The sequence below is a fragment of the Ptychodera flava genome, chromosome 18 (assembly GCF_041260155.1).
Source record: "Ptychodera flava strain L36383 chromosome 18, AS_Pfla_20210202, whole genome shotgun sequence".
NCBI classification, from domain to species: domain Eukaryota; kingdom Metazoa; phylum Hemichordata; class Enteropneusta; family Ptychoderidae; genus Ptychodera; species Ptychodera flava.
The window spans coordinates 38,850,777-38,864,527 of NC_091945.1; the positions used below are offsets into that span (position 1 = coordinate 38,850,777).

At 39.4% G+C, this 13,751-nt stretch overlaps 1 protein-coding gene across 3 annotated transcripts in view; it reads left to right on the forward strand.

The window, feature by feature from the left end:
- Positions 1-7,625: 7,625 nt before the first annotated feature.
- Positions 7,626-13,751, forward strand: part of LOC139117744 (intermembrane lipid transfer protein VPS13A-like) — a 445,282-nt gene continuing 439,156 nt past the window's right edge. For 2 of the 3 annotated variants that reach the window (XM_070680993.1, XM_070680995.1), the window contains exon 1: positions 7,628-7,901. In XM_070680993.1, the coding sequence (XP_070537094.1) occupies positions 7,802-7,901 (100 nt within the window). In that variant the 5' untranslated portion in view covers positions 7,628-7,801. Of the gene's footprint in view, positions 7,902-13,751 lie in introns of all 3 variants that reach the window. The other variant, XM_070680994.1, reaches the window with a different exon arrangement.

Below are 13,751 nucleotides of genomic sequence, written 5' to 3' on the forward strand. Positions count from 1 at the left end.
CACAATAAAACCCTTCGACAAGGGTCGAGGCATCGTCATTGTAAACACAAAAGATTACGTACATGAATGCGAAAGACAATTACGCAACACTCAGTATTATACACAACTGGACAGTGACAACACTGAATCAACAGTAAACAAAGTACACGAACTATTAAACAAAATGAACGAGAACAAACACATCGACTATGATACTTATAAGTATCTCGATCCAAAAAACATAAAAATCCGTACCCCGCAGTGGTACTTATTGCCTAAAATTCACAAACCGCCGCCTGAAAACTCACGGAAGATTTAATAGAAATGCTTTCACTAATTTTAAAACACAACAGTTTTGAATTTAACAAGCAATATTTCCGCCAAACCCGCGGCTGTAGCAAGGGATCTAATGCTTCTCCCGAAATCGCGGACATTGCTTTTCATGAACTTGAAAAGAAAATAATCGCAAACAACCACAACAACATTCACTTCTTGAAAAGATTCAGAGATGATGTCTTTGCCGAACTCACTAACTTCATTCAAAAAATTAACACAATGCACCCAACGTTTAAGTTTTCATACGAAAGCTCAACACAAGAAATTACATTCCTTGATGTAGTAGTCTTCAAAGGTGCAAGATACCACAAAGAAAATATCTTCGACATCAAAACACATACTAAACCAACAGACACATTCCAATTTCTACATAGAGAATCGTGTCACCCGACAGCAACTTTTAATGGCTTTATCAAAGGTGAAATCCTTAGATACGCTCGCACTTGTAACAACAATGACGACTTTACTAAAAAAGTCGCTTTCTTTAAAAACAGACTAGTCGACAGAGAATACAAAAACAACGAGATCACGAATATAACAGAAAAAATCGACCACAGTATTCGTAATACACTAACAAACTGCACAAGTACACGTAAAGAAGCAACAAACAAACTCATCTTCAGTACAACATACAGCCCTTACATTAAAACAAAAGATCTTAGGGGAAGTCTTTTGAAACATTGGGTTGAACTGAAGAAGGACTCAACACTAAGGAATCTATTCCCCGAATCACCAATCATTGCGTACAAGCGAAACAAAAACCTAAAAGACACACTAGTCAAAACAAAATTTACAGAAGTAGGGCCTAAAGAAACAAAAAACAAACAAACCAGACCACCAAACTGACTTACAACACGCGTGGACTTACAACAAGACCCAAACATTGATATTCTTGCCTCGCTATTCGAAGAGCAAGACCACTAAAATACATTAAAATAATTTTTCACAAACACAAACTAAGGAAAGAATCTACATTGCGACTGATGAGAAACCACACTCGGATTTCGAAACGCAAGCGTCAAAGGGCCACTCTATCAAATTTCAAATTTGTAACACCATAGGTCCGGCTGCGTCTCGCCATAAGCTTTCCCCACACAAACAATAACCGTAAACACTAATCCAAACTTTCCCACAAATATCCGAGGCGAAACAAACATTTTTATCAACACAAACAATCGGATAAGAATGTAGGAACACATTTTCGAAACGAATCAAACACAAACTCGACACAATAACATTTTGGATAGTTAGGTGGGGAGCCTCTTTCACACTTTTTACATAGACTTGTTCCCTTTGAAATACTGTAAACAGATCGCTAGAGTAAAGTAATAGGCACACAATAGACACAGGTATGGCTTGTATAATGAAAAAAAAATTAATACATGACATTTATTGATCATATTCATAACTTCTACACTAATATTGCTTGTCACGCCCTGTGGTCCTTCTAGTACCGTCCAGTATCGATATTAGAGTCCCTAAGGGAGCATTTGTTTTTTACGGGGGGGGGGGTCGGTGGAATTTGAGCAACAAATGGAACGTAAAAAGCGACTCCCTCCAAATCAAATTTCTAAAATTTGACCCTTCCCTAATTCATCAATCGTAAAAAAATCGTCAGATTTGATTCATTTACCCTTCGCATCCTATGGCCCTTGGCTGAAAAATTATGCCTTTCAAAGGTGTTTGCAAGAAAAACAGTTACCCACCCCTATTTTCATGCTCAAAACAGCGACCCTCCCCCGGATGTCACAGTCCGTATCAATACAATCTTAATTTACTTATGATTTCCCATTTGACCTTTGAACTTTCAAAGAATCCTTTTTGAACTTTACAAATAATCACTGGGTGAAATTCCAATATCATATTGGTTTTTCAGGTCTGCTCTTTCAAATATAATATTCTCATCACGTACATTTATATCAATTGTCAAACTTTTTGTAAAGCACAGATTTTAATAGCTAGTTTTGTATTGTAAAAATATATTCAAAGTTTCCTCACATACCACAATGTATAGAGAATCAACATCTTTGGTAAAATTCCCTAATCAAATTTCTTGCACACACATGAACTTGAAATCGCCCTAGTCTGATCAAGTACACTAATATCCATAATCAAGAGTACATGAATACACAGATTTACCTAGTTTTGTATTTGAAAAAAAATTACTCATAGTTTCTTCATAGACCAACACGTATAGTGAATCAATATTTCGGTGAAATTCCGAAATCAAATTTCTTGCTCACACATGCACCGGTAACTACCCCAGTCTGATCAAGTACATTAATATCGATAATAAAGAGTCTATAAATACACAGATTTAGCTAGTTTTGTATTTAAAAGAAATTATTCATAGCTTCTTATAGACTACTCATACATTATGTATGGAGGACAAAGCAACATTTCAGTGAAATTCCAAAGTCAATTTTTTTTCTATAACTCCATACAAACCTGTAAAATTTGACCCCCCTTCAAATCATTGATTGTAAAATTTTAACCCCCCCCTTAAAAAACGGTTTCGTAAAAGTCAACCCCCTGCTTTCCACCGACCCCCTCCCCGTAAAAACGAATGCTCCCTAAATCGACGAAAAATATCGGGTAAATATCGGCGATTTCACTGCCCCGACGTGCCATGGCACAAAGCAATTTATTCTGGTATAGTCTAGTATCTATGGAAGACCGGTCACGACATGCGACATGCGTGTTTTTAAAACTGCGATCTGCGGTTACGGTTTAATATGGTTAGGGGTTAGGGTTAGGGTAGGGGTTAGGGTTAGAGGTTAGGTTTTCTCTAGTGAAAAGCCTTACTTCGCTCTCAACCCTGGAGGTTAGGCCGGAGGGAAAATCGTAACGGCATAACTTAGGGACTGGTCAGTTTCTTCAGCCTGGGGGGGGGGGGCGGTGGATTCATGGGGGGGGGGGTCACCCTGTTTTTGACTTTGGTGATAGGGGGGGTCACCATGTTTTTGAAATGCCCAATAAGGGGGGTCAGTGTGTGTTGAATTTGAAGTCATTTTGAAACAGGTCATCATGCCTAAAATGTATGTCAGCCACAAATTTCATCATTCAGTTGTATTTTTCGGCGCGCCCTTCGGGCGCGTAACTTTAATAATCAGTCATACTTTTCAGCACGCCCGACTTTAACATATCAAGCATACATACATCAGAGATATCTGTATGTTCAATATTTTTCAGCGTGCTCTTCAAGCTCATTACTTTAATATATCAGATATTTTTCAGCATACCCTTCAGGTGCATGACTTTAATATACAAGGCATATATATCAGAGATATCAGGATGTTTCATATTTTTCGGCGCGCCCTTCGGGCGCCATACTTTAATAAATCAGAGATATCTTGATGTTTGCCGAGTGAAAGTGTACCATTATGAAATCTGCATTTCATATGAAAAGGATGACAAATTCCTGATACTTTTCTGTTCTCTCTATGAGAATTCAGTATGAGAAAGCAACATGCACAAATATTTCACAATATATATTTGATACAGTGACTTATTTTAGAGATAGAAAAATGACAGGATATCTTTCCTTCTCATTGATGCAATTATTTTCCTTTGTGTCACAGGTTTTCTGTAGAAAGATGCTTTTTTATGAACAAAATCACAGTTAAAAAAGGCAGTTTTTGTCATTATTAGCTGTGCTTTTATGGTTTCAATGTTACAAGAGAAGGTCCTCTCAGACACTGTACACATCAGATTTGGCTAAAAAAGCTCTCTATGGCTCCTCAGGAGATTTAATTGGATGGTTGGCAAGTCTTAACACCCATCAAAGTTTTTGATTCACTGCTTTTTCCTCTTTGATATTAATGATTGACATCCATTTCTGTACAACAGTTCAGGACATCTGGTTAAGCATATAAAGTGTGAAATACATTCACAGCGCATTCAAAATACAGCTCATTCAAAATGTACTGTATTCAAACTTTAAGATTGACACTTTTAAATTCCAATCTTACAACTGACATGTCAATAATTTCATTAAAACATAGAATGTTTTCAAAATTTGGAATAGGGGGGGTCAGCTACTTTTTGACGTCGGCAAAAAATAATCCACCGCCCCCCCAGGCGGAAGAAACTGACCAGTCCCTTAGGGTTAGTTAGCGTTAGGGGTGGACCATTTGATATCCTGGGGGGGGGCTTGGAAGATTGGCGGAGAGCCATTATTTTTTTCCCACCTGCTTCACCATGATTTTTTTTTTCTACAGGGCATATGCTGGCAACTTTTTTTTTCACTTTCCTTCTTCGAGATATATTTTTTTTTACCAAATTTCGGTGCAATGTTTGTTTGCTTGGTTTTTCACACCCAGTAACAAGATGCTGTTCTATCGCACACAGACTATATTCAAGAAACTAAATAAAGATATGTAAATACATGTACATTTTTTATTCACTTTACAAAAATATCAGTTTATAGATCTTATTTATACCATGGGTAACACACTGAAAATACAAATCAAACAACCTGATTACTGAGTTCTACATTAAGCATTAACAAACTTACAGTGAAAACTTTTCTGAGAACATCACTGGTGTCATCAGAAGAGATGATGGTATCCTACATATATTTGTAAAATCATGTACATTTATGGCAGCCATAAATGTACATGATTTTACAAATATATGGACCAGGCATTTACTTGTGCTTGAAAAAAATATGTCATTGTCTGACAAGTGTCCTGGTTTGAGTGATATTAGCAAGTTGAACAGTCCACTTGACTGACTGAGTCCACTTGACCCAGTTCATGGCAGGCTGTCTCTCTCCTTGTGGTATTTTGACAAAATCCATACATTCAGATTTACACATTTCTGGAAAACACTGGTGAGCAATTTCAATTTCAGCATACTTCCACTAATCAGAAGGTCATGTATACTGTACAATTGTTCATATTCAGTTATTGTTCCTCAAGTGTGCATCGAACAATTGCCAAGATTTTTTTTTCCGAGTCGCAATGGTCCATAATTGTTTTTCCATCAGCCACTTAAAGCCAGATTTTTTTTCGAGCAATTCCACCTGGCATCTTTTTTTCCCCCCAAATCTTCCAAGCCCCCCAGGATATCAAATGGTCCACCCCTTAGGGGTTGGGGTTAGGGTACGGTTAGGGTTCGGTCGCAGATCACAGTTTAAAGACGCAGGTCGTATGTCGCAGGTCGTGATTGGTCTTCCATACATGTCTGAGTCCTAACGTGGCCGCTATTTCTCCCACGGTGTATTCATTGGAGAAGTATGCAGAAATAAGCTCGTCTCTACCTCTGTAATCCATCGTTAGGAGGAGAACGAAATGACATGTATGCAAACGCCATATTAGTTTTGCAACTCGCATGTCGCAGTTTAAGAACTCGCATGTCGCAGTTTAAGAACTCCCAGGTCGCAGTTTAAAAAAACTCGCAAGTCGCATGTCGTGACCGGTCTTCCATAAGTATCGACATTAGAGTCCCAAAATCGCCGGTAAATATCAGCGATTTCATAGACCCGGCTTCCCATAGACCCAACTTCGATAATAATTGTAAATATCCGATATTTCAAAATTGTGCAAAGTTGCGCCTTTATGCCATCTTGGATTCTTCGAGAGTTACGATAATTGCTTTTCTCTCTTAGGACCACGGTAATCTACCTGTTGCTAGCTTAACAACAAAAATCACCTTGCTAATTCACAGCAGTTCCATCACTGGAAAAACTCAGCCGTCTATATATGCAAACTATATGCACGTCTGTACGGCGCTTATCTGACAAAACGTACAGACGTGCATCTGTACGGCGCTTATCTGACAAAACGTGCTTATCTGACAAAAATAACTAATTACTGCTTGTAGCCTTACTCATTTGTGGAAAGTAATCCCTCACACAATACTTCGTCTGTTACAACACACCAATGAAATTTTAATTACAAAAGTCTAAAATCACTAACATCACAAAGTAGCCATAAAGTAGTTAAAAAATACAGTAAATTTCATTGATTGCGTAAAATCGCCGAGCACCTTAATTAATCATTGTGAATACATCGATCAACACATAGAGGCTGAGGAGAGTAGTAGAGGAGAGTGCACGAGGTCACATGCACTATAGGGAAAAATTGCGAGACTAGAGCGAGAAAAAAGACGCTTTCTCGCAATCGGTGAGAATCTGTTCCTTTTCTCACCACTGTCGGTGAGAAAATTTTAATCTCCACTGGAGATTGGTGAGAAATGCACTCCTTGGCGAGAATCAAGTGTGAGAACAAATTCTCACCGGTGAGAATGGAAATTCTCACCAAGTACAGTGAGAATTGAAATTCACTGGCGAGAATCATCAAGACTCCCATTCATTCTGATTCATTCTGATTCTCGCCAATGAATGGGGAGTCTTGATGATTCTCGCCAATGAACGGCGAGTCTTGATGATTCTCGCCAGTGAATTTCAATTCTCACTGTACTTGGTGAGAATTTCCATTCTCACCGGTGAGAATTTGTTCTCACACTTGATTCTCGCCAAGGAGTGCATTTCTCACCAATCTCCAGTGGAGATTAAAATTTTCTCACCGACAGCGGTGAGAATAAGAACAGATTCTCACTGATTGCGAGAAAGCGTCATTTTCTCGCTCTAGTCTCGCAATTTTTCCCTATAGTGATGAGGTCCCACGGTGGCGGGAGTATCAAAAGCACCCACATCACAATGCGGCAATGGCAAGCAGAATACTTTTGTTTTTGTTTTTCATCACCTTCCTCGATCGCTAATTTTGCCATTGAAGTACATAAATTATATTCAATAAGCATGCAAGTGGATGATAAGAAAAGCACCTACATGTTGCAACACGGAGCACAGTCCCTCGTGGGCTATTCAGCTCTGGGACTATTCGCCCATTAGCGAGTTGTTTCTCGCTTCTGTATACTCGTCTTTGGGGCGAATAGTCCCAGAGCTGAATAGCTCTCGAACGACTGTGTACAATACTTTGTACAGTGAGCGAGCGCGAGCCCGGCCGATGGAAGAACAACCCCAATAAAAAAACCACATGTCAACAATTTGAGAGTAGTTTACAAAAACAAAATCCTTCGTATAGAAGAATTCGTATTAACGTTAAATTGGCACACTCTGTGTACACAACATCGTACGAAGCGACGTCATGTACCGCGCGCATGAAGTGCGCTGGCTCAAGTGACTCCCCAGGGTATTGCTAAAAAAGAGTTTTGTCAGATAAACACGTTTTGTCAGATAAGCGCCGTACACACGTCCGTACCACATGAAGCGCCCTCTACTGTTATTTTAAGCAAGTTGGATCATCTGCACGTGCGCGAGCATAAGATTGGCAAGGCATAAAACTGCACTACACCCGGTAACACTCCCCCAGGCCGTGGTCTTGCACTGTTGATGTTGCATGATATGGAGTGGAGCGTGATACCACTACGATGCTGTTCTCAACAAAATCTACGTAATCTAACTTGGTGCTGATCAAACAACTGTAATTTATCGTACAGTGTACAGATAATCTGAGCCAACATGGTATTCGAATCGATCGTGACCGATCTTATGAACAAATATCTCGGTGACTTTGTGGAGAATTTGGACAAGTCGCAGCTGAAACTCAGTATTTGGGGAGGTAAGGACGGACCTACTGTTATTGCATGTGTTAGTTGTTAGTGTAACCGCGATAAGTGCACAGTCATTAATTCTTTGCTCGAATTCAATATATTGTGAAAACGGGGAAGGGGGGGGGGGGGGGGACCTCGCACGGAATGCTTCGAATGGGAAGGAAGAATCGCCAGCCTGCAGCCTGCTCTGCTGGCCAACGCTGCCCGCTTCCACAGTGTAATCTTGCGGGGAAAGCGGCACCATTTGTATCATGAAACCATAGTATTATGAGGGAGAATAGGACGGCCCGTTTGTTGTGTCATATCATCAGAGCAATTACTTGCTTGTGGCGTAAATTTTGAAGTGTCGACATGTGCAAGTCACAAGTCATGGACGGTGAGAGTGCAATGGCATGTTGTTGGCACATGTCGACATATTTGACGCCCCCGGCCCCAGGACCCTTAGTGAAGAACATGATGAAATGTCTCATGTTAATATTAATAATAATGTGAAATGATGCGTGTCACAACGACGCGAGCTTCGCAGTTATAATTTCCTTAAGAATGTATCCAGTCTCACAGGCCAGTTTTTTTTCTGTATCATGTTGTAAACAATATAGCTACTGCAACTACAGCAGTACAAGCGAGGTTCTCTTTCAAGTTTACATCCGTGTGAACATTTTTTCACAATATTGACTCAATATTGTCTTCAGTGACAACAATCACCCATCAAATAGATATTGTTAATGACTGCATTCTGTTCTTGACAAAGAGGTGACAAAATCTCTTCCCTAGAATTTTAACTCGAATGATGTCATGGCATTTTATATCATGACAGCATGCAGTAGGCGATCAATCCCAATCGGGCATCGTGCGCATGGCCCTACGTTGCTCTGTGCGCAGCTTGTTTTATTTGATTGAGTATACATAAATTGTCATCAAATTCGACTTCTAACGTATAAGATTGTTCATTTTCAGCGCGTTTTTACTGTTGCTCGTATAATGCTGTCTTCATTTCTGTTGTTGTTGTACGCTGCGGCTAGGTATAAATAGCCTTCTTGTGGTGTTTTAACTAACGAGGTCACTGAACGCAACTGGTAATTAGCATAACAAAATGTCATGAACATTGTCTCTGGAATTCAGGACGTTGAGTTCAAACAAGGTCAGGTCAAGTCAGTTCAGACAATGATAACATTAAAATCGTGGCTCATAATATTTTTCAGCCATCTGTGACCCTTGTATAGATCTACTTCTTGATTTAGGTAGGTGAGTTACGGAAATGGAAATAACCCTTTACCTACCAGACAGTATCACTTCCCCATCTGCCAAATCAGTAAAAAGCGGTATTGAGCCACAATCACATGTATTTTCACCCACTTGGCTTGGCTTGTAATAGCAGCTTTGGCCTTTAAATGAAATTTATATTTCGTGTTGTATTTTTTAACATCAAAGTCATGTCCCGGAATTCATTCATCAACACTTTGAGTCTGTTCCACATTTAGGTCAAAGTCTCCCAATCCCGATTTGCTGTATCAAAATACATGTAACATTTCTAGGAAGTAGTCTGATTAGGAGATTTTCTCCGATCAGAAGACAGTGTTCTCCCCAGGCCATTTTAGCGTAGCGGTCCCGCTACGCTTTCGCCTCGCCCCGCTACGCTTTGATTCTCCCCGCTACGCTTTAAAATATTCCCGCCATCCTTTAGTTCACACGCTCTGCGTAGCTACCAGCTGATGCATGCATTGTCTACACATTAGCGCTCACTGCAACTTTCAACCTCGTGAAAGAGTAGGGGTCCAGACACTTCGCACCAAAACCAGTTCGCCCCACACAACTTCGTCCCAAAACCATTTCGTACCAAAACCACCTCGTCCCAAGTACTACTTCGCCCAACCCCACTTCGCCCCAAGTACCACATCGTACTAAAACCACTTCGCCCAAAGTATAGTACCGTCAACTCGTCCTGAAACAACGATGTTACGACGTATCATAAGGTTGTTTTTACCTACAACTTGGAAGCATTAATGTGTTAGGACATTTTGGCTACCACGAACCATTTATTGTTGCATGAAACCATAAACGATAGAATAAGAAAATAGAAACACGCAAATGTTACAACTCAGGTGCACGGTGCCTTGGGCGGAATTGCATGATGTCAATTTCGCGAAATGCGTACACTTTCAAGATTTCAGTCCCAGGATGACAGAAAGGCAGTTTAGCAGTTAGCGATAAGTTTCGGGCAAAGTGGTTTGGGGACATGACTTTTGGGCGAAGTGGTTTTGGTACGAGGTTGTTTTGGTGCGAAGTGGTTTTGGTGCGAAATGGTATGGACGAGATGGTATGGTGCGAAGTGGTTTTGGTGCGAAGTGTCTGGGAACCAAAGAGTAGAAGGTGTGAAGTATGGTATGCGTCCGATAACTTGTCCGTAAGTGTTGAGAGGAACGTTAAAACAATAGAAGAATCGGCTGGGTTGTTCACAAGTTTTCATTCTACAATGACTATTACAACCAACAAGACCTTTAGTCGGTATACATCGAGGACAAGTACTCACAGAGTTAGGCGGTGTAGCACTAGCGGGGCCTTTGATCATATTCCCATGCTTTGATCAACGAATGGACCGCAAAAGGAACAAAAGAAGCAGTTGACTAGTTAGGTTGATTATGATAGGTTGATTTTACAACAAGATCTTTTTTTTTGTCCGAGTACGATCACGATCGCGATCGAGTTCACATTGCATAAATTCCAATATGGCGGCGGCCATGTTGGCCGAGTGTTTATAACGTGTTGACATCGATCCTGGCGTCGCGTGTGGTTCCACTCTGACACGTTCTCTGAAAGATTTTACACCTGATTTTCGAGTGATTCTAGTCGTACTTAGTTCATGTCTTGTGATCATCTTGGTGTTATTTTTAAAATCAAGAATCGAACAACGTTGTTCAGTGGCAGTGGTAGTTACGGGGGGGGGGTTGAAATTGATCCCCGTGATGAAACATTATTCGCGGCGTTTGTCGTTCAAAAATGATATAAAACTCAATTACATTTGAATTGTGTAAAGCTTAAACTTATGAATTTTCCTCTTTGTTGGCAAATTTTGACAATTTTATTAGCAATATATGTATTAACGAAACCCCAATAAGACGAACCATTTCTTGCTTTCAATCTGAACTTGCTGTTACTGTTTGAATCTTCTATTTTAATTGCAATGGTACTATACTGTGATGATTTATTTAAGTGTAATAAAGAGTGTCCATGATGTTCAAATTGCATACTTGTGTGTTACCAATTTGCATTTTGTTGTGAGTGTACATGAATGCGTGGGTGCATGTGCAAGCTTATATCCATATGCACATATAAATTAATGATATGCAAATGATTATGCAAATTAGCCGCTACGCTTTTGCTTGATCCTGGGGAGAAACACTGGAGAGAATCCCCGTTTGGTCTAGTGTGGTTATCTTTGACAATCAATGACTCTCACATATTTGCAGCCAACCATAGTTGACAGAGTTCAAAGCTTAGTTGCACTTAGGGCTACGTCGAAATTATCTGTACATGAACACTAATATAACACAACAGCGGCAAGTTGTTTCTGTGAAATATTCATTTTTTAGCTCACATTTGGTTATACCAATGTGAGATTATCATATAAGCTGAAGTCGGTGGTGTCTGCATGTATGTGTGTTACTTTCAAAGCAACTAGTATTTTGTAAACAAATCAAACGTGTGCTAACCATCTTAAATTTAGCTTTTCTGCATTGAGGATTTGCAGATGATGACTACTGTAAAGAAAACTATATTTGTATCACAAAAGATTACATTTGTTAAAAGTTTGAATATTTTTTGAACTCTGTGTTTCCTCATATTTAACTGCTTATGCCAGCTTGCATCTGGCTCCCAGCAAATGTTTGAAAATGAATTGACTGTGTTACTTTGTTACTTTTGTTTGTGTCAGTTTGTGAAGAATTTATCATTTTCAAGACGTTAATCAAAAACAAGTCTTTAATAAAATGTATAGAATTTTTCATTGTTCATTTCCCTTTTCTTCATAAAAGAAATTTATCGATTTATGGTATCATGCAAAGTTAATTAATGGTAACAGTGCTTTCATATGTCTGTTATGATCCAGTTGTATTGTCATAAACAAACGATGTATATGCCATATGGTTGTTATAAAAGTCAACATTCCTTTCAGAAAACATTATTTCCCTAACCCAACAATAGTGTGGTAACATGTGGCCTTCATGTCTTGTGTGTTCATTGAGTTTTGGAATACAAATGTGGGAACACTTTTACTCTCATTCATTGTTTGTTGAAAAAGTGAAATACTGTTCATGAAACACATGCCAGTTGTTTGATTGAGTTCAACAGATGTATATATTTTACTTTTCTCAATTCCCTGGAATATTGTAATATGAGTATTGTCAAAACAATTGAAGTTGCTTCTGATGTTAAAGTATGTTTGCTGATGGTAGATTTTGATCAATGAAAACCACACATACTGCATGTACATATCAGAATGTTCAAAACTAAATCACCACTGGTCTTTGTAAATCTAAGATGCCAACAGAGTTTTCAAATTTCTGAGGTAGAGTTTACCCAGAACCGGCTGCAGTGGAACCCTTGGATCTGAAATCCTACCCCAAATTGCTCGTTCTGTGAAGCATGACCATCAAAATAGTTTTAAATGTTAGTACATAAACTATGCCATTAGTCGAAACGAAGGAGTGCTTTACATATATTGGCCATGGAGTTTCCCCCATGTACACGCCAAAGTTTGACTGGTGAAATGCCAACAGCAAAGAACTCTACAGATCTCAAAAATGTGGGAAACTTTATTACTACAGAAAGTCAATATATTTAATGTGTCGTTCAGATTGACCACTTTGCGTTTGTGTAGCACCGATGCTGGGCTCGGGCCGATGCAAAGTAATCAATGTGGAAATGCATCATCGGCCGTAGTTTGGTCCTGGCAAGAAGGGGGTTCAGAGCAGACGCAAAATTTGGGCCGACGCAAATTCATGTGTGTGGACATGTTGCGTTGGCCCTGGTCCCAGTTGACCAGGCCTCTACCATGCATTGAAGTTGAACCAGTCACCCTTTTCACACAAAACAAACGGCATCTGAAACTAAAGTTTACACTTATTGAAAGTTTCAACTCAGTCTTTAACATCCAATATACGCAGCACTATATCTTTCTGACAACTTTTGCTCGGCAAGTGAGACCATGTCATTTGATTCACAGTGCATGTAAGAGATGCATTGGTTAACAATGATGTCAAAAATGCCACACACTGGTTATTTCTCCACCGCCACTGTACATATACCCTATTCTCATCCAATAAATAGTGAAGATCTCTCTGATGATTAAAAGGGCGAGTGCCCTTACTGTGCGTAAAAAACGCAGGTAAATCATTAACAGAAGAAACAGCATGCCATTATTTATATACCGGTAATGCCATTATGCCATTATTTATATTATGCTTCTCAGACTAGAACGGCGATTGGGTGTCACAGGTACGGCTCTTAAATGGTTCCATTCATATTTGTCAAATCGTTTGCAACGCGTTGCCATTGAAAGCACTACATCATGCGAGGCAATTCTGCGTTTCGGTGTTCCACAGGGTTCTGTATTAGGACCAATACTATTTACACTATATACAGCACCGCTCGACGATATCATATCTCATGATTTAGATTACACCTTATATGCGGATGATTCCGGAATATACGCAGTCTGTAACACGCCTGATGATGCTATAGTAGATATAGAACAATGTGTTGAGGATTTACGTGGATGGATGAAATCAAACACGCTGGTATTGAATGATGATAAAACAGAAGTAATTCACTTTTCATAACGTTTCAAGAAAGATACAGAT